Here is a 27,412-nt window from a genome sequence, read left to right as displayed (position 1 = left end):
TTGGTTTTAGTGACAGACTCTTTTCAACTGTAATTTTGGACATATTACTAAACCAGATCAACACTTTAAGCCGTGTCATGTTAGATGGGCCTTTATATACTGTAAATACATAATGTTTTTCATAAAAAAATTAAAATATTGGTAATTAAGGTTCCCTGCTCTGGTCATGTGCCAATTTGCACTAACCATGTGAAACTGCACATATTAAATTGTTTCCATATTTGCAGGAAATGTACTAAAACACCAGTCAGTAACATTTTGAGAGCTTTATAAATGAAACATTTCTTTAAATCACCCTTCAGTCTCACCATAACAGTATATTTTTGCTGCATCATGAAATTACCTGGAGTCTGGTTCTGAGTAAAATAGGTGTGAATACATTTATTAAGCATTTATAACATGTGAGTTAAAATGGCTCACTATTTGGCACATATATTACATTAAAGTCACTCTTTTTATTCATGCAGTTATAACTGCTTATTAATGACGTATTTGTAAATAATTTATAAGTCATTAACAAACACCTTTATAAACCCTTTACAAAGGGAACCTTAATGTAAAGTTTTATCAAAATATTTAATATATACCATTTCATTCTGTCATCTTTATTCCGTGCAAAAAATTGTTGCTTTTCAGAGTTTTATTTACTCCCTAAAATTGTTGGCTCAAAAAAATAAATAAATTAACGCAACAGTTTGAATCAATTTATTTGAGTTATGACAACTTTGAGCAAATTTACATTCAACCAATAAGCTACATTGAGTTGGTGGAACTTAATAATTTGTAGCATAAACACAAATTTTTAAGTTGATTACTCCAAAAAATTAAGTCACTCCAATTACCAGAGTTGTAGACCTGGAACCAATTAATTTGATCTATTTCAATCCCACAGCTATCACAGCAAATGCTATCATAACTTATTTAACATACATTTAATGAACAAGTGAGATATTACTCGTCACTGGCATTAGCGCAGTCATTGCTTATAGAGTCAATGTAGTGCTTACCTTCATGAATCTATTCTTCAGCACAATGGTAACCACAAAAAAATTCAACATTACAGAAACTCTTTTAAATGTCAAACATAAGTTATAACATTAAACACTTACAGGTCTTTCCCTTCACTTAAACACAAAATAACACTTAATTTCATCATTTATTCTCCTTATGCAGTCCTATGCAAAGCATGCTGGGAACTAGAAATCCAATTCTTTATTTTTCGAAGTTGTCAAAACAATTTACGTGATCTCCCCTGTATCTCCAGGAACTCTGGAGATACAGGGGAACTGGGAGTAATTTCACCAAAAGTCTTTTAAATCCTCCCTCAAAAATGTCCTTATATATAGTTCATTATATTATTTGCCAGAGTCCAACATAATCTTATCCACAGAAGTGGGGTTGTGGTTGGGGCTCTCCTCCAAGCCCTCTGTGGGATGGGCTCCGGGGTGATGGGTCCGTCCGACCTCATCCTTGCTCTGCGGTGGGCTCTAGCAAAATCCCCTGTTGGTTCACCCGCTGGTGGTGGATGGCTGAACTCTGGGTCACGGGCTGCAAGTGAAACTCCGTGCTGGCCAGCCCAAATATTCCAGCAACGGCCATTGTTCAGGGAGTAGAAGGTGCAAAGCTGGTAAATCCATTGTGCCTTTTTATTTAAAAAATATTCAATCTGAGGGTCCTGCCTTTTATCACTGTTGGTTGCGATATATAAAGCGCACGATAGTCCAAAGAAACACTTTATTATAAAGCAAAACAAACACAGGGAACCAACCACTTTACATGAAGTAACAGACGAGACAGGACAAGGAACTGAACAAAACAGGAAATACTTGTACTAGAACTAAACGAGGGAACTAATAAGTAAATTAATGGAACACAGCTGGAAACAACTAATTAACTGACAGACAGAAACTAAGTCATGGAAAACAAAGCAATGAATACAGACACAAAAACATGTGTGGCAATAGCTTTAATTAAAATATTATTATTATGTAATATATTTCTTTCTGCACTAATTGCACACAATGGGCTGGTACAGACATTTTGATTAAATGTAAAATGAACATGCATCTTATACTGATCCGAAAAGCTGATTATCTTTTCATGTTGTTGTTATTATTATTATTGTATTCATGCATGGTGAATTCAGGCACATGACTAGACCACTGAGACCCATATATGACTTTCTTCTATACATGCAGATTGAGATCTGAGCACCATTTCTCAGTGTGTATAGCTTTAAGTGCATTCTGGTCAAACTTGCTACATGATCTCAATAAAATGAAATCAAACATAAAGGCACATTTTGTTTTGTATAGGAACTGTAACTTAATCATTCAGGCACATTAACATGATCAATATAACATTATGCAGAAGATATATGACAAAATGGCTTTGCAAAACACTGATTAAAAAATCATATACAGATTAAAAAAAACATCATGTACAGAAAAGTGTTATGATAATGAGATGAAAATATAAAGACTGTAAACAATTTTGTATGGAGTAAGCGGGAATGACAAAAAAAAAAGTTTGTTTTCCAATAACAGAGTTTATCTTCATTTACACTAAGATACTTAGATTAGACTTGTAAACAAGATCCATAATAGACCATTTCAAGATCATTTGGCACATGAAAACATAAAAAATAAAATTATATTTATTTACAAGTAACCTAATTTAAAACAAAACGCCTCTTTAAGAAAGCCTAGAGTTAGGTTAGCGGGTTGGTGATGTTCAGTTGTTGAATTGTATGCAGTGAGAAGGAAGGAAACAGGTCCTTCAGTTCTGTGTCGGCCCATTTGAAGCGTCCACTGGAGTGTTTGACTTCGGAGGTGTAAGCTTCATCATGTTAAAGAAGGTGACGACCTGACCAGGAACCTCCGCCAGAACACACTTAGCGAGCTCTTCTTTGGGAGACTACAGAGAGAGAGGAGAAAACGTTAGACATCGTATTTTTCACTATGAGCAACTATACATTTCTGTCATAACTCTCGGAGTGTTTGGCATGGTAATGCATATTACAATGTTGATATGTATGGTCTTGGTGGAATTTATCTACTATGCTGCTGCTGTTACTGCCACTACATGCACAAACATGCTGCTGCTGTACAATATAGCATACATGAATTATCAATACCAGATCTACACAGGTGGAGCTGGGGAAGGTGGAGGGTTCTGAAAGCGCACTGCAAACTGCTACAGCAAACGCTGACCAAGTATTGGAAGGTTGAGCAGCGAGCTCATTGGCTACTGATACAGCAGGAACCAATCAGCTGTGCCCTTTAGAGAATGATTGAGTTTAAAGGGTTAAAGGATTAGTTCACTTTCATTTGAAATTTCCCCCAAGCTTTACTCACTCTCAAGCCATCCAAGGTGTATATGACTTTCTTCTTTCTGATGAACACAATCTGAGTTATATTCATAAATATCCTGACACATCCAAGCTCTATAATGGCAGTGAACCAAGTGCCTCCATCCACATCCATCCATCATAAACGTACTCCACACGGATCCGGAGGGTTAATAAAGGGCTTCTGAAGTGAAGTGATGCGTTTGTAAAAAAAAAAATCCATATTTAAGTTATGAAGTAAAATATCTAGCTTCCACCAGGCCACCTTCCGTATTGAACTTACAAAGAAAACGGAACTTAGGTCGCGTCAGTTAAGCTTTTTTAAAAAGTTCAATAGGGAATTCGCATGACGTAGTAGTGTAAGCTTTTTGAAATGTGAGAGTATTTCACTTTTTTCGTAAGATGAATACAGTAGGCACTCTGGTGGAAGCTAGATATTTTACTTTATAACTTGTAAAATATGGAATTTTTTTTTACACAAACGCATCGCTTTTATTAACCCCCCGGAGCCGTGTGGAGTACGTTTATGATGGATGGATGTGGATGAATGCACTTTCTTCAGCTCATACTTGTTGACCCCCCCCCAAAAAAAGTTATTTGGGAATTCAACGGAGTCCATGGCGGGTTCGTAAGCAAGGAGCTCGGGTGGCGTTGGCAGGGCATGGCGCTTGGGTGGCGTTGGCAGGGCAAGACGCTTGGGTGGGCTCTGGAGTGGACTCAACGGCTAGAACAACCCCTTTGTTCACTGATACTGAAGGTGGCGGCCATCTTGCCCATGGGCACTGGTGAAACGGCCATCTTGTCCAACGCATCCCGAGAGCTTGAGTGCGTTGCAACCGGCATTACTTGAGTACGTTGCTACCGGCGAACTTCAGTACGTTGCTACCGGCAACGGCAAGGTAATCAAGACTTCGCGCCTAGGTAGTGTGTGTGAGTCTTTTATAGTCCAGGTAGTGTGCTAAGCTGTATGTGGCAACAGGTGATTGGTGTAGAGTGAACATGTGACTGGCAGGGAGGATTGTGGGAAATGTAGTCCGGGAACTGACAGGAACTGATGGTGATCGTGACAATAACTTAACATAAAATAACCGACAGACAGCCATACACATTGATTTATGGTGAAAGAGTAACCTCTGATGCAGAGGATAGAGCTAAACAAAACACCGGTCACAAACTAGAAGTCTAAAGCAAGAATTTTTAAAGAGAAATGTTGGAGGATTTCGAGAAGAACAGCTTGAGTTTGTTGGCCAGCCCTATTTGTTTGAACCGCGAGAGGAGTCAAAGCTTATGCTACTCCTACATTGTGTCAGGAGTTACTCTTTTGGCGTAAGTCAATGTGTGTACAGCCATCTGCCAGAAGCTAGTTATTTTAGTTTTTAAAGTTTTGAATATTGATATTTTTCTTACTCAAACACATCGCTTCACTTCAGAAGGCCTTTATCAACCCACCGAAACTGACTGAAGATCTTTTATGATGGATGGATGTACTTTTTGGGCTTCAAAATCTCAATCCTTCTTTTCACTGCCATTATAAAGCTTGGAAGAGCCAGGACATTATTTAATATAATCCCCATCCCCAGGATGTGTTTGCCTTCACACACAGAAGGCACTTTTTATGGCAATTTTCTGGGATCAACGCGCTGTGTGAAAGGGGCTTCTGACAGCCGCGTACTTTGAGAAGTGCTAATGTGCACTAAAAACATTAAACAGGTGCAGATAAAGAAGAGAGCCCTACATGTCTATGGGTTTTTTGGCTCGTGTGGTGGCGGCAGGTTAATATAGCTGAAGTAGGATGTGACTTGTTGTGGTAATTCTGCCAGTACACATTGGGCAAGCATTTCCCTTGGGGCCTGAAATGAAATGGACACAAAGTTACAGGTGAGATGCTACAAGCCATGACATGCTATAGGTATTAAGGGACTAAAACACTATAAATAAAGTTAATGTTGTGTTCTGCTCTGCTCAGTGTCTACTGGCATAAAGAATTATGAATAGGGTTGGGAACCATTTCCGGAATGGCGGTTGAAAGACGGTTGGTTCCATTAATGGTTTTTGCACATGCATGATCTGCCGATTCGGACAGAACGCCAATTAATGCATTCCAATTCTTCAATTAAAGATTTATTGTTAATGAATCGAAGACATGCAGCGCAACACTTTTGCTTGTTCTGAGTGCTTGTTCATATCTTTTATATAAAAAATACAGTAGTATTTTATAAAAATAAATATAAATAAATACATGAAATGTTACGATATGTTTTGTTTGCTTCTGCTGTTATTTAATATACAATGCATTTATGCTACCTCTAAACTACATACCTTTTGTAAGAACAGTTTTATAATTATTTTGTTGACATTATCAAATCATGGCAATTGGCAATTGAATTGCAATTTTTTTCCCCAAATATTGCTTCCTCAAAAGTACTGAAAGATTAAATCAATCGTTAAGAACCCATAATTGTTGAATTAAGGAATTGAGCTAGAACCTGAATTGATGCATTCCTTGCGATTCCCATCCCTAATTAAGATCAGTGTTGGGGGTAATGCATTACAAGTAACTTGAGTTTACTTTCTCAAGTAACTAGTAAAGTAACGCATTACTTTTTCAATTTACAACAAAATATCTGAGTTACTTTTTCAAATAAATATCGGCAAGGTACTTTTTGACATTTATTGACTGATATCTCTCCTGTCCCCATGTTGAGAGAAATACAGTTTAGAAACATTGTGTACATGATGCTAATTGTAGTTCTAGACTGAATGTGAAGACAGATTTACTCATCTCACTTGCACAACAACATTCAGTATTCCTCAAACGGAATAAAAAAATAAAATAAAAACTGTGAAATGCAATCTCAGAATTTTATATTCAGAACTATATTAAAATGACACAAATATACTTTATGTATTTAATCTCACTTTATTAACCAATGTCTTGGCTGCTGACTTTCAATGATCTAATTCAACAATACTAATAAGCAAAAAATATTTTAAATTAGATTTAGAAATAAAGAGTTTGAACTTCCTTCTCCTGGATCCTATTCTTCTTTAATCCAGAATGGCAGCACAGCTGAAAGGTTTGTTTGAGCTGTGCCCTCTACTGTACAGAAGCATAAATATGCATTTCCTTCAGCCTGAGGCTAATTTTGCTTAGTTCACCCAAAAATGAAAATTCTGTCATCATTTATTCGCCCTCAGGTTGTTCCAAACCTGTATAAATTGATTTGTTCTGTTGAGCACAAAGAAAGATATTTTGAAGAATGTGGAAAACTGAACAGTTGGCACCATTGACTTCCATAGTATTTTTTCCCTACTATGGCAGCCTGATTTATACTTGACGTGTCCGCAAGTTTGCCGCAAGTGCACACAACAAAAATGATGTCATAGAGGCGTTGACGGAAGTGCGCATCGAGTGGGAGCAAACTCATTTAGTGTGGCGGTGCGTACGGTAAACTTTATAACTTTCTGCGCAGCTCCACTTCCAAAGATGCATGAATGTGAGTCGAATCTGGCTGAGCATGTACGTCTCACCACATCGGCACCCAGTTTGCGCGTCTAAATTAGTTGCTTACATTTACAAAATGTGGCAACAATACCAGAAATAATCCCTTTTAATGAAAATAAAGGTCCTTGTTTAATAAAAATGTTCATGAAACTATTTAAGAGATCGTTAATTTAGTTGTATACATATTCTCATATCCATATATTTTGGATACAAGTAATAATCTCAAGGTTTTACACGATTCTTTTTGCAGTGTGGTTTTGGTGAAGTTTAAGTTACTAGAATAAACATCGTCACGTGTACCTTACTTCTCACCGCTGCTTCCTGCTGATTTAGAGAACAATTTCTTAGAGTTGCCCCCGACATTTCAAAGAATAGAACAATAGAACAGCCAGGTGAAAATATAAATCAGGCTTAATTTCACTTTTGGTGAATTTGCCAAAAATTAGAGTTGTCAAAAGTACTGACTTCAGTACTGACATTGAGGAGCAAGTCAACACAATGGCCAATCAGAGGTGTTTATGAATCTGCGTAACAGTGCTCAAAGCATCACATTTTAAAAATGTTAGTACCCACTTGGTACTGAAGTCAGTACTTTTGACAACTCTACCAAAAATAGAACTTTTTTTGTTGTTATTAAAAAACAAACAAACAAGCCCAGCCCAGGTGAGAAAAAGTAATCCAAAAGTAATATAACTGATTACTTTCCATAAAAAGTAACTAACACAATTAGTTACTTTTTTAGGGAGTAACGCAATATTGTAATGCATTACTTTTAAAAGTAACTTTCCCCAACACTGATTATGACCACCATGAATTGGCAAATAAAATGTTCAAAATAAACATATCCCTAGCATATGTTTATATCATATAAAAATGAACATATAAGTAAGCATGTTTACAACTGGAGTTTCACTGCTAAAAATGAAACTATACTCCAATTAATTCTTAATTTCCCTCAAAAATGCCTATGCAGCCAAAACACAATAATGTACACTACCATTCAAAAGTTTGGAGCCAGAACGATTAAAAAAAAAAATAATAATAATAATAATAATACTTTTTTTCAGCACTGATGCATAAATTAATTAAATCAAATGTAAAAAAAAAAAAGACATTTATGTTACAAAAAACACAACTGTTTCAACACTGATAATGTTTACTGAGCATCAAATCAGCACATTAAAATTATTTCTGAAGGATCATGTGACACAGAAGACTGAAGTAATGATTCTGAAAATTCAACTTTGCATCACAAGAATAAATTAAATTTTAAAATATAATCAAATAGAAATGTTATTTTAAATTTCACAATATTACTGTTTTATTTTACTTCAAATAAATGCAGTCTTAATAAGCATAAGCGACTTCTTTTAAAAATATAAAAAACATTTTACCAACCCCAAACCTTTGAACAGTAGTGTAGATCTAAAAAAGAATAACATCAAAAGCTGCAGGAGATTGACCCAAAAAGAGAAAAAGCCAAAGCAAGCGCTAGCCCAAAATAGTTTGAGTATAAAACTCTTTAGACTCACATTGTGGAACTTCCTGTAAGGCACAAACTGCACGATGTCACGTACAGCCGGTTCTCCCGTGATAGTCGTCAGACGTCCATCATCTCCGTCCAGAATCTCCATGTCAGTGAAGTCGGCTCTGCCTACGCCCACGATGATGATCGACATGGGCAAGCGTGAGGCGGCGACTATGGCCCCACGTGTCTGATCCATGTCCGTGATCACTCCATCTGTGATGATTAGCAGGACGTAGTATTGCTGAAACAGATAGGGGGCTGAGTCAGAGAGACATCAAAGCACCAGTGGATAACATGTTTGAGTTTGGGTTGAACCTCACCGACGCTGTCTTCTGCTGTAAAGCCTGCTGTGCGAATTGAGCCACGTGGTTAATAATAGGAGCGAAATTCGTAGGGCCGTAAAGTTTGACCTGAGGTAGGCACATCCGGTAGGCCTCCACCACTCCCTCCACGCCTACGGGAACAGAAATACAGCTACACATCACTTTCTTGGTGCTGCAGAGTGTGGAAAACGGTCCCACTTTATATTAAGTGGTCTTAACTACTATGTACGTACATTTAAAATATAAGTACAATGTAAAAACATGTATGTACACAATAAGTGCATTGTATCAAATTATTAATTTATATGTAAGTGCATAGTAGTTAAGGCCACTTTATATAAAGTGGGACCTGGAAAACTAATATTGTTACTGTAACCTACCTGCACAGAATGGATTTGCAGGATTGAAGTTGAGAGGAAACTCGTGGGACACCTAGAAAAAAACAACAACACTAAACTGAGGCTTCTGGGAGTTTGTCACAGTAACAACAACAGATGTACTTTCATTTACCTGCCATGTAGGAGGAATCTGGGCACCAAATCCAAAAGCAGGAAACATTTTGTCACTACAGGATATGAAAAAAAGCATGATGCACACGGTTTTTTATTTATTTTTTTATTTTAATTGAATTAAAAAATGTTCCTGGTGCCCTTGTACCTGTCATAGTCCTGGACCACAAGACCAACTGACCAGATGGCTGAGAGATATTCATTCACACCTTGAGGACTGATGTAATGTAAAGATTCAGGTAACCTGGGGTCACCATTTGACCCTGTGAAGTCCACGCCCACCTGGAAGAAATGGAAGATGGGTGTGACATGAGTGACCTCGCTCTAACATGAAGGTACATCTAACATGTTTGTTTTTTTATATATCATAAATAAAATAAATAACAAATAAAAATCTATTTATATTAAAATATATAATATTTATTTCATTTAATTTAGTATTATTACTCTTTTTATAATAAATAATAAATACATTTATATTGTTTTTATTATATTATAAAATATAGCTCCAGCATGAAAGAATACAATTCACAGAGATTTAATAAATACAAATAGATTTTATGCAAATAAAATAAAATACAAATAAATATTTACATAAATAAATATTATTTAATAATATTTATAAACTGTGCAAATTAAGTAATAATTTATTGATAATAATACAAATAAATATATAATATATATATATATATATTATATATATATATATATATTATATATATATATATATATATATATATATATATATATATATATATATATATATATATATATACACATAAATGATTAATCGCATACAAAATAAAAGTTTGAGTTTGCCAAATATATGTGGGTGTACTGTGTGTAATTATTATGTATATAGAAATACACACAAATTAATGTATATATTTAAGAGAAATATGTTATTTATGTACAAAATATTTTTATTTATATATGATATAAATTATATAAAAAAAAAAATAAATATTCTTGTAAATATTTCTCAAATATATACTTGAACGTGTTTGGATTTATATATACATAGCAATTACACACAGTACACCCACAAATATTAGGCAAACTCAAACTTTTATTTTGTATGCGATTAATCGCGATTAATCATTTGACAGCCCTATATATATATATATATATATATATATATATATATATATATATATATATATATATATATATATATATATATATATATATATATATATATATATATATATATATATATATATATATATATATATATATATATATATATATATATATATATATATATATATATATAAAATCAATTGTTAATTTGCATTTGCATAAATATATAAATGTATCAATTTTACATTTTACACACACACACACATATATATATACATATATATATAAATATTATATATATATATATATATATATATATATATATATATATATATATATATATATATATTTATATATTATAATCAAATTTGAATTAGACAAATTTATCACATGTGAAAATAAATTAAACAGTTCACGTAAAAAAGCAACACAGATGTTAATAGCTAAAGTTAGACTTTATGTAGAACTGAAGCTGAATGTAGAACTTACAGTGAAATTTATCTGGCAGCCTCCCATTATATAGTCTAGAAAGGTGTATTCCCTGGTAATCTGAAACAGGAAACAACCATGTCCAGAAGCGTTTTGCATTGGGTTTAACATAAGGAATGTTGAAAATGAAGTCAAACGAATACATTTATGTCACAGTACCTGACAAACTTTCACACTCACTACTCCAGAGTTCTTATAATTTTTTTTCTTCTGTTTCTTCTTACTGTTTACACAGTCAAACTCGGCCTGCAGAAGACAAATCAGCTTTCTTAGTTCAGAAACCTTCACATATTCATCAGGTACTGAAATCAAAAGTGTGTTAAGGATAATCTCACTGGAGCGCTGCGGGAGGCCTCTTGAAGACGCTTCATAGTGGTCTCAAAGATCCCAATCAAATCATGAGATCCATCGTTGTCATAATCGTAACAATCAACCTAAAAAGGGGTTGAAAAAATACAGCATGAAGTGATCTTAAGTGAATGATATTGGAGAATGAAAGAGAAGGGAACTGAGAGGGGTCATGCAAAAAAAGTCAGCTAAATGAAGAAATGAAAGCGTCAGCAAAGGTTCTATCAGGAAGACTCTAATGCCAGGTCATTCATGCTCTTTATTTACCTAACCTATCTGCTTTCCCATCACAATGCAGTGGTCTCGAATTCTCCTAACTGCAGATATAGAGAACTGCAGTTTTTTCAACTCATCTCTACATAGAATGCATTTGAACGTGTGTCATCCTCAGCATTAGAGATCTGACTCAAGAAATAACTCAAATGCTCAGCAGGCACTTTCAAGAAATAATCAAGGTAGGTTTCCCTTCGCTAGCTACTGATGGTGGTTTTGCTTTTTTACAATATCTTTGAATACTTCCCTTCAAAAATAATTGGCCTATCATGGCTTTTTATAATTTTAATTCACATAATAGGGTTATCGTTGCCATCGCATTACATGGCCTATTGTGGTTTCTTCACATATCACAGTCTATCGTAGGTTAATCGAATAAATACCATGTTCACCTGCCTTCTGAGTCTTTCTGGTAGAACCATAGATAAGCACAGCTCTATGGGTCACTCTCTTCATTCAAAAAGTAGTTAGATAGACACCACCAAACAGGGTAAATTTAAGCGAATGAATAGATGTTCTAGATCTGCCATCTCCAATGTCCACACAAGATTAGAAAAAAGAAAAAACTTTTTCTCAATCAAAAAACATTCTAGCAGCAGTTTTCTCTGAATCCTTTACATAGGACAGCGAGTCTTTCTGAGGAAACTGCATCATTTGTACAGTAATTAACAGTATTCTAAACGCAGTTATATTATTTGATTTACAGTAACTCAAAAACAAGTCAAATAAAACATTTAAATAAGTATAATTGTATACAATTTAAAAATGTATTATACTTATTATTTTAATAATATAATTGTATACTTTTAATTTATTTATTTTATATATTTATGTATTCTATTTAATTAGTTTTGTTTTTCTATTAGTATATTTGCAGATCCCATTCATCACCATTACATTTTAATTTAAATAATTGAATTTTACCAAAATTATATTAAAATGCTTTTACTGTTTAACTGACAATCCAGAACAAATTGTCTTTGTCCCTCCAATTTCTGTTCAACCCAATTATTTTACATTTATTCATTACATTTTACATTTATTTTACATTTTTCATTTTTTATTCCATAGCAGAAGTTAACCTTTCAACTAAAAAATTTGAGGATTTCAAATTTGCAGTTACAAGTGCAATTGTTTCCAGAGAATGACTTTAGTTGTTGAAGAGTTCACAAATGAAACGGCTGATAATGACCTCATTCAGGAAACAACAGTTTGACAGAATAGCCCCCTTCTACTGATCTAAGAAGGACACACCAGCAGCTATTCAGTGACGCACACATTTATGAAACAGACATTCTGATGAAAAATACCTGATCGTTTCCTGACAGTGACTTTCCCTTTAAGATGCTTTTGTAAGAAAAATCACAAAGTCAAGAACACTGATTGTAAGCCACCAAAAAGCCCTCTGTCTGACAAGCCAAAGCAAAGCCAGAAATTTACAGCCTGTACAATTAAGCCAGAACAATTACAGATTATTAATTCAAGATGCCAGCATTTCATATGTTAGCAAAAGGGAGCCTTTTAACGTTATAAAATACCTTTCATAACGACCAATAAACAGACTCTACCTTGATTGGTTTGTCCATGTCCCCTGCACAGAGAGACCGTAGAGGGATTTTAAAAGGCCTCCAGCAAGGATTCAAGTTATTCTTCACCACCTGGTATGAAAGATAACCATTAACTTTCACAATAAACATTAACAACAATTCAGAAAGTGACCTATTATGCCCTTAAACGTGACCTATTATGTTTTTGGGGTCTTCTAGAATAGTTTTTCATGCTTGAATGTTCAAAAACATATTTTTCACACTACTAACTCAACTCAAATTGTAACATGCTGTGTATGTTCCTGGAAGAAAACTCAAGACTACAATAGAGCAGTTTCAGGGAGTTCAGAAACAGTGCACGCTGATATAGAGAATAACTCCCTTTGGAGTACTGCTCTTTAACTTTGCAGACTAAGCGACAAACAGCAACATTTTTTTGAAATTTCGTGAAAATTTTAAAATAAAAAGTTTACACACAACACACAATGCACCTCAGTTCTGTGAGCAAGCTGCCAGCCTGTTTCCGTCTGCCTGTAAAATTCCAGGTAGGGGTCTGATTTTCCAAAGAAATCCTGCAACAAATCCCACATTTAGACATTGAATGCATTTTACCATTTAAAAGTAAAGCAAATTAACAAACTCACGTATTACCTTTTTGTCCAATTTTCTGGCCTCCACCTCAAAATTCACAACTCTGTTGTCCTTGATTTCCTCTGCACTGATCTAATGTGATGAAATATTTGCTGTTATAACATGGAAATGGTGATCATATGGACAAATACTGAATATACACACTGCCATTCAAAAGAAATGAATACTTTTGTTCAATTTCAATTTATCAAAAGTGACTTTGTCAATGTTAAAAAAAATTTCTTGAGCACCAAATCATCATATTACAATAATTTCTGAAGGATCATGTGACACTGAAGATGCTGAAAATTCAGCTTTGCATCACAGGAATAACAGTTAATTTTGAAATATATTAAAATAGAAAATATTATTTTAAATTGTAATAACATTTCACAGTTTTTGCTGTATTTTTGATCAAATAAATGCAGACTTGGCAAGTAGAAGAGACTTACCAATCAATCATACCAACCTCAAAATTTTAACAACAGCTTATGCATGCCTATCAACAATTATTCCTTATATATTCACCATGAGATGATGTCAATATGAGTGTATATGATGTTGAATATTCACCGTAATTGTTCCCTTTCCAGCAGGTCTTTTGTTCTTCAGTACCAAAGGTCTTGTCAGCTTGCAACTGGAAACAATCTAAAGAAATTTGAAAAAACACATCAGATAATGTCAAAAATTACTTCAAAACATGGATGTTTTGTTACTTGCCCAACTGTCTTACCTGTCCCAGCGAGCACTCCAACTCGCCCAGGAAGTCGTCATCGCTTAAATCGACGGTTTTATTGTCAATATCATAAACGCCAAATCTGAGCTTCTGAACGAGCTCAAAGTAGTAATCAACAACAAATTTCTTGGCAAATTTTGGGTTAAGGCAGTTCTTAATCCTCTCAGTTCGATCGACCTACAAAGAAAAAAACACGTTCTATTTTCAAATATTCATTTTCACATAGACATTTGAACAGTTTGCACAAAAAGTCAACTGACTTCAAACCACTGGTTTCCAGATGTATTCATAAGCAGAACACACAGCGGGTCGGATTTGGACCCCACATCCATGTCCAGCAGGTTTTCACAGGAGACCGTCAGCTCCACTTTGGACACACACGGAGTGGCCACTGGACTGGCTGAATTTGCCATGGGAACTGAAAGCATTTAGGCAAATAGTCATATTAGGAACAATCCAGTGGTTTCTGTATTTCCCTTCATGCTTAATAACATTGCATGATGTGGACTCTATAAGCAACTTAAATAGGCCAAACAGCAATATGTATGTATATATAATATGTTCATATATAATTTTCTTATGGCTAGTGTTTAGCAGCTAGACATGAACAGAGATTGGACAATAAAACTGAAACACTGGCCAATATAGTGTTAAAGGTTTCATGCCTGGTGGCCAATATTCACTGATTTTACATTTCATATGTAGAGTAGAGTGTGAAGGTTGAATTAGCAGAGCAATAGCCATCTGCACATAAAATATTTCAATTCACACAACAGCCAGTCTTTGTGGTGTATCGAGAGCTATGGTATCCAGGGTAATGTCAGCATCCCACCATGTACGATGAACCACATCCAAAAGGAGTAACTGGCGATGCAAGTGGAAGCTGTCTGAAAGGGATGTCCAAGTACTAGCCCGGATTGTATCCAAAAAAACATAAAACCACAGCTGCCCGACTGCAGAATTAAATGCGCACTTTGACTCTCCTGTTTCCACCAAAATTCAAAAAGAGTAAAAATTCATGGTTGGGCTGCTATAGCCAAACCTTTGGTCACTCGTGCCAATGCCAAATGTCGGGTTCATCGGTGCCAACAGTGTAAATCTTGGGCTGTGGACAATGTGAAACATATATTGTTGTCTGATGAGTCCACCTTCACTATCTTTCCCACATTAGTGGGAGCTACGGTGTAGCCCCAAAGAGGCTTAAAGGATTAGTTCACTTCGGAATTCAAATTTCCTGATTTACTCACCTCCATGTCATCCAAGATGTTTATGTCTTTCTTTCTTCAGTCGAAAAGAAATTATGGTTTTTGAGGAAAACGTTCCAGGATTTTTCTCCATATATTGGACTTCAACGGGAACCAAAGGGTCCAGACAATCAATGACACTCAAACCCAGTGTTACTCACGTGTGGAGCGGAATCAAAGCCAGCCTGTTTTCAGGCTTTCCCGCTTAGCTCTCTCCAGTGCTGGAAAGCTTTTCTAATATTAACGCGAGTCCTAAAGTAGAGGTCTGTGCGGGACTGTTTTTTTCATCCTGCTCCTGCCTGCTCCCGCAAGGTTATATTCCACACACAACCACTCCCGCCTAAAATTCACTCTGTGTTCACCCGTGTCGTGGAAATTCTCAATACAAATCTGACTTCACCACTTCAATTTAAACAACTCCTAGTTGTTAATATAATACTACAGTATCTCTAGGTAATTCCCTGAATTCCTGAATACTTACAACACAATCCAATACTTCCCTGAAGTATGGTGACGACGTCCCGTCAAGAAGCTACTATCACTACCTCAATCACACTTGGCTGTTATTTTTGTTGTCTTTTGAGTGTAGAATCTTTAGTACTTCTATTCCTCACCACCTCAATCACACTTTACTGTTACTTTTGTTGTCTTTTGAGCGTAGGATCTTCTATTTAGCTGTGCAGCATATACCTGACACGACTTCCAAGTTGCTCTTTGTAGAAATGAAGTTTTATTTACGGCCAGGAGGTCACTCGTCACAACAACAGAGTGAGTCTTCATGAATAGAAAGATACATGCACATTTAAGTCTTAAGGTGATGATACACGGGGCAACTTTTTGAGCAATGTTGCCAGGCAATGTTGCCGAGCAACGTTGCTTGGGCACTTTCCCACTGAGAATGAGCAACAAATGTATATCTGGATACGTTAGATCGGTCGTGGGCAATTTTTTGAGATCCTCCAATCAGAATGTTAGCAGCCGATCACATGACCGGTTCGGAGATTTCAGAAAAAAATTCAAACAAGATGGCGGCCTCTCAGCGGCAGTGGAGCGGAGAAAAGGAGTGTGAACCTTTATCTTTTTACGCTAGTAAGTTGTCATGCGTCAACCCAAAACAGGGAATTTACCTCATATATTGCTTAAAATACCAACAACTGTCCGAAAGTAATGTGTGTATGCTGTAATGAAGCTATTGATATAATACTAAAAAGACGGAAGTATTTCTAAAGTCTCTAGTAGCGTAGGCTGTAGGGCGTTTGACATTTGAATAGTTTTTGATTCGATCGACGCGGGTTCGAATCCGCCTTTTGCCGAACTCGCTCTTCTCCCTTTTCCTGTCACAAATCAATTCGGAAAGGCATTTATTTTTAATAAAAATGAAGAAAATATTTGAAAAGTTGAAATAAAGTGCCTAACAAGTGTTTATAATAAAGTATTTATTGAGTTAGCAATAGATTTGCTCCTCTCTGATTAGTTGCTGCCAACTGTCTGTTGCCCTAATTAGTTGCCCTGTGTCTCATCAGGTTGCCCGTTGACGGCAACATTGCCCAGCAACATTGCTCAAAAAGTTGCCCCGTGTATCATCACCTTTACAGTTGAGTAAAAATCAATGTCTTCATCACTGTGATTTGTTCTGGTGATTGGTTTGTAATGATACAAGCTAATCATGTGACTGGTCTTTGACCTGAGCATCCTTAAGCTGCGCACACACTTAACGATTGTAAAGCCGATCATGAATGTAAATTGACACTTATGACTGATCGCGCTCAAACGCGTCCAGTCAGAGCCAGTTGCGTTCAGTCTGCGATTACAGTCGGTGTTCAAATTCCATGTGTAAGTATTTAAATCTGCTTCAGTCACAAGAATCAATTGCTTGTATGTTGAGCTCAGTCTTAGAATGTTTTAGCTAGTCGTTAAATGTGTGCCTGGCTTTAGTCTGCAGTTTCTGTACATTTCATGTTGACGTAAAATATTTCCATCACACCCGCTAACCGCATATAGCGATTTTCTTCCCGACCCGACGTGTCCCGCTAAATTTAGATCTCGCATTTAAAATTCCCCTAAAGAAAGGGCGTGATTGGGGATAACAAATATAAAATGTTGCATAGATTGTTATTTGTTATGCTGTCAACATTTTTTCCCTCAAAAAATGTCAGAGAAAAAATGTCACAAAGAATAATAGGCTAAATATCGCAGAGAAGAATAGGCTAAATTAACTAGCCTACAACATGTCCCTCAAAACTATAGGCTAGGCCAAAAATACATAGGCTATAAACGAAAACTGTTGGCATACTATACTCCAAAATGAAATCTTTTTTTAACATCCACGCAAGAACAGAATGACGCTGACTGACGACGTTTCAGAACGTCTCTCCTCAAAAATGTTGAATGTTCTCTGAAGGTGCACTTAAACCTCTAATGCAAAGAACATATCTTGCCAGGTTTCACAGGACAAGGAACTGGGGACTGTCAAGAACGCCACCACTGCAGAAAGTTTTGTTCACTTCAAGTTCAAGAACAGAATGGCGCTGATGTCAAAGCATATCGGGAGCGACCGGGTTATTGTCAGACTGCCCGCTCCCGCCTAAAGTACACAATAGTTACCGATCGCAATCCGCCTTTCATTCAAAATTTAATCCCGCGCAGCAAGAAATCTTATCGGGTCCCGAGGCTCTCCCGTGGGAACCGCGGGACTCGATAAGATTTCTTGCTGCGCGGGATTAAATTTTGCAGACCTCTATCCTAAAGCGCTTGCCCAGTCACAAACCTTTATTCCAGTGATATTCTTTTGAGCTCTTTTGTATTGTGTCTTATCTCTCTTTCTGCAGTCTTTCTTCAAATCTCCCTCTTGCTCGTTCTCTTTCCTTGACTGTCATACACCTCCTAATGCTGATTGGCTACACGTTTGTTGTTGGTGTCAGTCTGACTAACTTCCAAACCGTGTTTTTGAAATATGGCTTACCCCACCTTTAAATGCAGCTTCAAAGGGCTCTACATGATCCCAACTGAGGAATAAGGGTCTTATCTAGCGAAACGATCGTTCATTTTCTAAAAAAAATTATTTATATACTTTTTAACCAAGAATACAAAGGAGGTATGCACTCTAAGAGAGACTTTAATAGAAGCTCCCAGGAGATAAATCAACAAACGTTTCGGCTCTTCGCCTTCATCAGTGTCAGTATACTTTTTAATATACTTTAAGAAGTATTTTTAAAGTATTTTTAACCACAAATGCTAATCTTGCACTAGCTCTGCAATGCGCCTCGCATTATGTAATCACTTTGGAAAGGTCACACGTGACGTAGGGAGAAGTACTGCGGTAGGCAAAAAACTCTCCTTCGACTTCAAAATTGTCCAACATTGTTGTTTTACCTTTTTTTGTAAAAGCTGTCTGACTTAGTCTTTGTACATTCTCTTTGTAAACACTTGCTTGTTACTTCCACCTACATCACATGATTACATAATACGTGGCGCATTTTTTTTTTTTTTTTTAGAAAATTATGGATTGTTTCGCTAGATAAGAACCTTATTGCTCGACTGGGATCATGTAGAACCCTTTGAAGCTGCACTGAAAGAATTTAGACCTTCAACCTGTTGTACCCCAGTAAAGTCCACTATATGGAGAAAAATCCTGGAATGTTTTCCACAAAAACCTTAATTTCTTTTCGACTGAAGAAGAAACACGAACATCTTGGATGGCATGGTGGTGAGTAAATTATCAGGAAATTTGAATTCTGAAGTGAACTAATCCTGCATCATGCTATTCCATACTGTGCTTAATGGGGCATCACTGCCAAGAACCATTCTGGAGGACCATGTGCACCTAATGGACCAAACATTGTACCCTGAAGGGGGTGTCATATAACAGCATGATAATGCACTGATAATGATAAGCACAGCAAGACTTGTGACAGAATGGTTTGATGAACATGAAAGTGAAGCTGAACATCTCCCATGACCTGCACAGTCACCACCTCTAAATATTTTGGAGGAACAATTCAGAAAACGTTTTCCTTCACCAGCATCACATAGTGATCACCTGGTCACTATTCTGGAAGAGGAATGGCTCAAAATCCATCTGGCCACTGTGAAATACTTGTATCTGTCATATATTCCCAAGACTAATTAATGCTATATTGGCAGCAAAAAGAGGCCCTACATCATACTAATAAATTATTGTGGTCTAAAACCAGGTGGTTCAGTTTCATTGTTCAACCCCTTTAGCATTTGAAAATACTTTTGACAGAGTAAGTTTTAGTTTCCCACGCTACTTATTTGTTTAAATGGCCTAACTTGCCAGAACACATTCTGATTGACTCCTACCGGTTCTGTAGCTAAAGAATGAGATGAATGTATATATACAGTTTAGTTTAGAATCAATAAAGGATTTACTCAGTGTTGCTGTTTCATTGTAAATAGTTGTCTAATTTGAACTGATAATGTTGGTTAGCATTCACCCTGCTTAATTATTTATAGCAGACTCTGATTCAGGTCATAACATCTCATTTATACTCTAGTCTATACTATAAAGTAGCATTACTAGTCACACATGACATAACCACACTGGCGTTTACTTTCATTTCAATTCATTTAAATTAGCGCTTATACAGTATATATGTCTGAAGATGTAATTTACCTTCTTTTTTTGTGTGCATAAATACCAGATAAATACATTAGCCAGGTTTAGTGTTTTTTTCTTCTCTCATATTTACAATATTTAAAAATAAAAAATAGTTTCCTCATATTTTGATGGTTTAACCAATTGTGTAGGCTCGTTAAAAACATATCTTAACCGAACATCACTTTGGGCCACTACTGTGTGTGTGTATACATATACACACACACCCTTCAACTTGTAGGAACTGGATTTGTTGTACTAATACACCATGTTGCTCATGCCAAATTTATTTACTGTTTTCATGTTGTTACTTTCTCTATATTACATATATATTACAATTTTAACAGTATTTGTTGCTGCTAACTTTGCAATTTCACATCCCCATGAATGAATTCAAGTAAATACATGTAGTTATATAATAATAAAACCAAAGTTTATTTATCTGGTTAAGCAATTGTACATTGTATAATGTATATAATCAGAGTAATATTTTAGTGTATCATCTTATTTAAGTGTGAATTATATAGTAGTTTGAGTAATTTAGGCTTCTGCAGCGATTGCCAGGTGTTGTTTCCATGCAGAAGGGTGTGTGTGTGGTTGAGCAGACTGAACTCTAGGCTAGAGTAATTTATACAGAAACCTTGAGCAAGAGAAGAGGTGTGTGAGGAGTCACTGTGAGTGTGGGAGGAACAATGGAAGCTCTTGAATGGAAAATTTGACTTAATATTAGAGCAGTCATGTCAGATCTCGCCAAGATCATAGATGTCTTATAGATACTCATTAAGTGATAAATGTTGTTACAGTAAACTAGGGTATCAGATGGCAATATACCACAATGTTTCTTACTAAATGGTTTGTGTACCATGGTACATGAACTCCAAGATACTTCCCCCAAAATGAAAATGAAACCAAAACAATAAAAAAAAACATTATCGTTACTTGAAATAAAACAAACGTTAACTTAAGTAAAAATATAAAAAAAACTTACTTATTTTATTTCAGCTAGTTGCCTATTTTTATTTAGTTATGTACTAAAATAACTAAAACAAAATAATAACTTATTAGACATTTGAAAAAAATAATAAAATAAAAGTTATGCATAAACATTCACAATAAAATGAGTGCATGTATAAATAAAAAAGATAACAAAACAAAAAAGGTTCAGCGTTATAGTGATCAATACTAACACAATTCATGTAACGTTATATATTATTAACGCTGTTTTGCTTTTATGAAACATGGTATATGAAACTTCCCCTAAATTTCAGCGTGCCACATTTTTATTTACAATGACGTCATAATCTTACTATAGACTTTATATGCAATGATTAATTGTGAAAAAGGGCGGGGGCTCTCTCTGTCTGTTATGCAATACTCGTATAGCTACGGAAAGAATTGCGTTCACTACAATACTTTAACGTGAAGATTTCGATTTTTAGCCATGAAATTAGTCTGAGTAACTTACCTTGAGTTGCTAGTAGTTGACTGTGTAGCTGTGTTAATAGTTTCGGTTTAGTCTGGTTTCTTTTTCGTTGTGTCTCAACCTCCTCGATGTTGTGAGGCTGGCTGTTTTAAGTATAAAAACAACCGAGTCCCCAGACCCTAATGTACAGCGACTGTTTTGATTCGTACTTTAGGGAGTGGGACCGTTGCGTCGCACCGCTGGCAACACCACGCATGCGCAGTAGATTAAGAAACGAGTGACTGTGACAGCCAGTCAGTGGGAGTGTCTCTCGCAGGGTTGCCAGGTTTTCACAACAAAACCCGCCTAATTGCCACTCAAAACTAGCTCGATCGCGTTTCGGGGGGTTCCCCTGGTAAAATTCGCATTCCTGAATATCTAAATATCATGTTATTTTGGGTTGCTTTACCTCGCGGACATGAAAAACAAACCGTGGCAATAGCCTAATTCCGCGGGAAAACCGCAGACTTGGCCACACAGGCAGTTGCATACTACTTGCATACTACGCCCCTTTCTATAGCAAAAAATAGCAAAAGTAGTATGCTAGTATTGCGAATTCAGCAATGGTTTGGCCAGCTAGTAGTTTAACCAAGGCCTAATCGGTTTTCCAATGCAAATTAGACCGATCTACCTTTTTCAAATCAGACAAATGTATATGTCTGAGCAGTAGGTAGGTTATGTGACTTAAAGGGATAGTGCACCAAAAAATGAAAATTCTGTCATCATTTACTCACCCTCAATTAGTTCCAAACTTGTATAAATGTCTTTGTTCTGCTGAACACAAAGGAAGATATTGAAAAAGGTTTGTAACCAGGCCGCTTTGGGGCACCACTGACTTCCATAGGGAAAGACATAGTATGGAAGTCAATGGTATCCCAGAACTGTTCAGTTTACCACATTCTTCAAATATGTTCCTTTGTGTTCAACAGAACAAAGAAAGTCATACAGGTTTGGAACAACTTGAGGGTGAGTAAATGATGACAGAATTTTCATTTTTGGGTGAACTATGCCTTTAAGACAATATCACAACTATTCCATATATCTTGATACCTTGAAATATCCTGAAAGTGAGCAGGAAATACAGAGAGCATTTAAAAGCAATTCAGTATTGGAAAAAAAAAAAAAAAAAGAAGAAGGGACAAATTCAGGGACAAATCACGGTACTGTGAAACATTTCTAAACACAAAACACCTCTTAACTTAAAAAAGGAACAACTTAATTAATCAAATTGAGAACTAGATATATTTTAAAAAACAGCTATGTAAATATTTCAGACAGTAAACAGATAAAACTATGCTGACAGTCTCCATGGAAACTCTGAAGAACTGTGCCACCAGGAAGTATTCAAGAATATATTTATTACAAGTTTTTGATGTATTTACATTTTTTAAGAGTGACTGAACTATATTAATATACCATAAACAGCCATAAACACAAAAACTCATCAGTTCATCTAAGCAACATATCTGTTCAGCTTATATTTATTACAGTAAGTATATACACTTGCTAGATTCATTTTGGAGCTGGTGTATTTGTGAATGACTCATTTAAGAGGTCCTTTAAAATGACATTAAAAATTTATCTTAAAGTAGATACCTTTGAAATATATTTTATCCAATTTTTTTGTCAACTTTTAAAAATATTTTATCAGGGTCCCAGAGCAAGAGAGGAGAGTATAAAATTTAAAAAAATGCCTAATGAGCATAGGCAGTGCTGGTCTACTGTTCAATTTGCACAAAAGATATAAAACACACATATGGCAACTGTATTAGACAGTAAAACAGGAACAGAATCAATCAGATAGCAGCAGTCTATTGTACCACTAAAATGAATGGGATTTTCCAGTGCACAATTCCTTTAGACTGTCCAGCTCTTCTGTCATCTTCCGCTTCTGGTTCTCCATCATGGCGATGCGAGTCTCTAAGCTCCGCACGTAGTCCTTCTGTCTGCGTCTGTACTCTTTAGCCGCCGTCCTGCAAAAAGCACAAGCAACACGGGCAACACACCACACTGACTGGCTCTGGAGCACTCGGGCCTCCAGCGAACACACATGCACACGTCACCATCTTTCACACGTGGGACAACACAACCATGCAGCTGTCATCATATCGAATATTACGAGCGGTGGCTAGACATTGCGTGAAAAGCACGTTTGCCAATTTGTGGCAGCTCTGTAAACGATATAGTCTTTATTTAGTGTTTGGCTCGTAATGGAGCATTGCTATTCGGTTTTGTGACAGTATAGGTCTTTAAGAGCCTTGAGTTCTTCAATGAGCATCTTGTTTTGTTTTTCAAGCACGGCAACTCGGTTCTCGAGACATTTGACATATTCTTTCTTCTTCCGGCGGCATTCCCGGGCAGCTTCCCTGGAAGTAACAACAGAGGGGCTCTGTGAGCATGAGTCCTGCAAATCTTACAGGTCCCACTTCATGCAAGTCAGAACTGCAGAACATCATTCGTGGCAAGCATGAAAAGGCAAAAATCAAGTCGGGAAAAGCTTGAGGTGTGAGTACTTGTTTAGTTGCAGGCACAGCGCAAATCATTCCACAAGCTGTGTTTTTCCATTCTTAGCATTGTCATGAACAAAGAAAGCTTTTAGCACATGCATGCTCCACACACAAGACATCATTTTCAAACTCAAAATGAAACAAGTATGAAAGTTGAAAGCAGGTCAATGGATGCAACAGAAGAACATGCAAGGCCTCAGGTGTGGAAAGAGCTGATGGAAAGTCCAACCAAGACAGACAAGCTGCTTATAATATCATGCAAAAAGATAGAGCTGTTAGGGTGATGATACACGGGGAAACTCTTTGAGCAATGTTGCTGTGCAATGTTGCTTGGGCACTTTCCCACTGAGAATGGGTAACAAATTTCGATCTAAAGAATCCAGATCGAAATTTATTGCCTATTTGTCAATGGAAAAGTGCCCAAGCAACATCGCTCCGCAACACTGCATGGCAACATTGCTCAAAAAGTTGCTCTGTGTATCATCTCCTTTAGGCTACAGTGTACAGTGGTAGTTCTGGAATGGGGAAGGCTGTCTGGGCATTACCTGTTTTTCATGAGTCGGAGTTCCCTCTTCCGTGACGCCTCCTCAGCCAGCTTCTGAGGGCTGGGCAGAGAGCTGGGTGAGCTATCCATCACCTGGGAAAGGCCAGATGCAGGAGAGGAAATCTGATATGCAGACATACCTCCAGGGGTGGCTGCAAAAACACACACATACATCCATTGGAGAACATTTACCAGACATTTTATGTTCCCAACAATATTATTTTTGTATTTTGTGGCCAATAAAAATATTAGCAGGGCCAAACACTCAACTACTTGCACAGCCAGGCAAGTAATTGAGTGTTTGGCCCTGCTAATATTTTATGGGCCACAAAATACCAAAATAATATTTAATTTATATATTTATAATTTTCAATAAACTAAGTTTTCTTTACAATTGGAAAAAAAACTATTTACAAATGACTCAAATCCCTTTCTTTATTGTTGAGCCCTGCACCAGCAATATTTAAGCAATAACAGTACTTTGTTTATTCACACTATGAACACTGCTTATAAGGCAAAATATTAAACCAAGTGGCAATTATTTTAAAGCAAGATTTCCAACAAAACATTTCACAAAAAAAAAAATGATCAAAAGCTTTTTTCAAAACATTGTGATCCTTTTATTTTTAATATTTGGCATGTTTATGTGCCACTGCGTGTCCCTGTGTGTGTAGCAAATAAGAGTGAACACATGTTGCCGCATATTACTAACGTGCCCTTTAAATAACAAAAAATAAATAAAAATACTGCGCCGTCGTTTTCAGCTGCCTAAAATCTGAGACTTAAATTAGCTGGTCTGTTTGTTAAAATCAATTCAATTACAAATTTTACAAGCATAGCAGTGGTGACATTTAGACGTCAGTGTGGTTGATTGTTGCGATTGCTAATTTCCATCAGCAAACACATAATCAGTGGTTAATCTGAAATGACATATTTGTCATGGTACTTGTCTTTAAAATAGAATGTATGCAAATACATCTCCATATTCTTATACGCATAACTTTAAATATAAAAAGATATAAATTATTTTTTTAAATAAGATTATACTGACATAGAGTTCATTCTGAAGTCCATGAATATCACCATGTTACTAAACAGCCCTAAAGATCAAAAGAATCAAATGTATGCAAGGTCCACAGGCGTTGAACTCATACCCACTACAGATCAGCAAGCACATTGTGCTGCTGATGTGTCACAGTGGTAGATTATACACAGATCTACTCATGGTGTGGTTTTAAACAAGATTACACACCAATAAAGGCTCCAACATATTTGCGCAGCGTGCAACATGCAACCATCCTGCTCTTTTCAAAGCGGAGTGATTCAATTTCCACAAACAACCGCAAACTACGTGGTCACAGTCACATATTACACCAAGCAGCAGGTCACATGGAGGATTCGCATGATACTTTTTGATCTTTATTCACTGAAATACAATCATTTTACCAAGCTTATTAACAATGAAAAACAGCAAAATAAGAACATTTCTTTAAATGTCTCTGATTCTCGTTGTCTCCGTGGAGTCTGTGCCACAGTCTAAAAGATGATTAATCTGGAAGCCTTGTTCTCGCAAAAGGAGCTACTTGTAATCACAGCATGACTCTGAACTGACGTCAACGTACATCTTATTTGCTGTTCAGCATTTACATTTCCCTGCTGGTGTTCAATTCCAGGAAACAAGATGACGTCAGCTGCACTGTGAGTGGGCAGCGCATTCATGCATTTCAGAGAGAGAGAGAGCGACAGAGGTGCTGAAAGAAACGAGTGAGGGTAACAGAGAAACTCAACAGGAAGCTAAAAATTCACTTATGTGAAAATTTCATTTTTTAGCCTGTTGCATGCTGTAGAGATGACTCACGGCAAGAATATAATAAGAGAACAGATTCAATACCCAAGAAAATCGTACATTATATTCTCAGCACCATCTCTGTGTCTCTACCAAAACTTTAAAGTTTTGTTTGGACATTTGAAATGTTGTTTGTCTGTTCATATTCTCTGAACATTCAAATCAAATTTAAAATTACCCAACCAAATACAGAGGAGGTTTTTGAAGATTTAAAAGAGGTATTTAAAGCAATTTTCAATGTTAAGCAAGGTGAAGAGCACATAATATCCACAAAAAACAGCAGACGTACCTGATTCTGTCTCATCTCCGGTCACAGCCATATATAGTGAGCTGAAAGCTAGTGTGTCTCTCTCTGCTGTCAGCATGCAATGATGCCCAAACCACAAGCTAAGTGTGCAATCACTGTCAGGGCCATTGACATCACTATGACATCATTAGCCTCCTGATGTCAGTAACGCAGTGGCTAGCGGAGCCAGCCCTTCCTTCCCCCACCCCCCTCTGCCGTCATTCACACATTTGACAGTGAACCGGACCAAAGCAGACTATAGAAGCAAAGACAGTTTTTTTATGTATAGGACTGTCTTTGGATTTTGTTTTCTATTACGGTTTAAACAAAAATAATATGCATTATGTACAATGACATTTGCTATTGTTTTGGAAAGCCTGCTTTTTATTTCAAGCAAGCAGTGCTGACATGAATTTATGCACAAATGTTCTTTGGGAGGCTGTGAATTGCATAAAACCAGTTAGGAACATTTACAGATCACATTTTACCCAAAAATAAATAGAAGTAATTATAGTACCATTTTAAAATGTTGGGGCATTAAGATGTTTTGAAAGAAATTAATACTTTTTCATTCAGCAAGGATGC

At 36.3% G+C, this 27,412-nt stretch overlaps 2 protein-coding genes across 4 annotated transcripts; both read right to left on the bottom strand.

Annotated features, from left to right (window-relative positions):
- Positions 1-1,751: 1,751 nt before the first annotated feature.
- Positions 1,752-22,317, bottom strand: cpne3 (copine III). Of its 2 annotated transcripts, XM_067378582.1 has the most exons (17): positions 21,648-22,317; positions 14,581-14,738; positions 14,318-14,497; positions 14,158-14,232; positions 13,606-13,677; positions 13,446-13,526; positions 12,976-13,065; positions 11,122-11,220; positions 10,946-11,032; positions 10,787-10,846; positions 9,363-9,496; positions 9,216-9,270; positions 9,086-9,137; positions 8,703-8,836; positions 8,387-8,623; positions 5,085-5,199; positions 2,777-2,916 (listed from the first exon to the last, which is right to left on the bottom strand). In XM_067378582.1, the coding sequence occupies exons 2-16, from the start codon at positions 14,731-14,733 to the stop codon at positions 5,089-5,091; spliced, it is 1,620 nt and encodes a 539-aa protein (XP_067234683.1). In that variant the 5' UTR covers positions 14,734-14,738; positions 21,648-22,317; the 3' UTR covers positions 2,777-2,916; positions 5,085-5,088. The 2 variants fall into 2 exon arrangements, with proteins under 2 accessions (XP_067234682.1, XP_067234683.1); XM_067378581.1 differs by lacking the exon at positions 5,085-5,199 and having other exon boundaries at positions 1,752-2,916; positions 21,648-22,132.
- Positions 22,318-22,671: 354 nt separating this feature from the next.
- On the bottom strand, positions 22,672-26,945 carry cremb (cAMP responsive element modulator b). 2 transcript variants are annotated; one of them, XM_067377383.1, is made up of 3 exons: positions 26,831-26,945; positions 24,697-24,847; positions 22,672-23,617 (listed from the first exon to the last, which is right to left on the bottom strand). In XM_067377383.1, exons 1-3 carry the CDS (start codon positions 26,904-26,906, stop codon positions 23,467-23,469), a joined length of 378 nt encoding a protein of 125 aa, XP_067233484.1. In that variant the 5' UTR covers positions 26,907-26,945; the 3' UTR covers positions 22,672-23,466. The 2 variants fall into 2 exon arrangements, with proteins under 2 accessions (XP_067233484.1, XP_067233485.1); XM_067377384.1 differs by having other exon boundaries at positions 22,696-24,010.
- Positions 26,946-27,412: the final 467 nt, after the last annotated feature.

This window comes from Chanodichthys erythropterus, chromosome 23 (genome assembly GCF_024489055.1).
Source record: "Chanodichthys erythropterus isolate Z2021 chromosome 23, ASM2448905v1, whole genome shotgun sequence".
Lineage (NCBI taxonomy): Eukaryota > Metazoa > Chordata > Actinopteri > Cypriniformes > Xenocyprididae > Chanodichthys > Chanodichthys erythropterus.
This window is presented reverse-complemented; position numbering and strand designations above follow the sequence as displayed.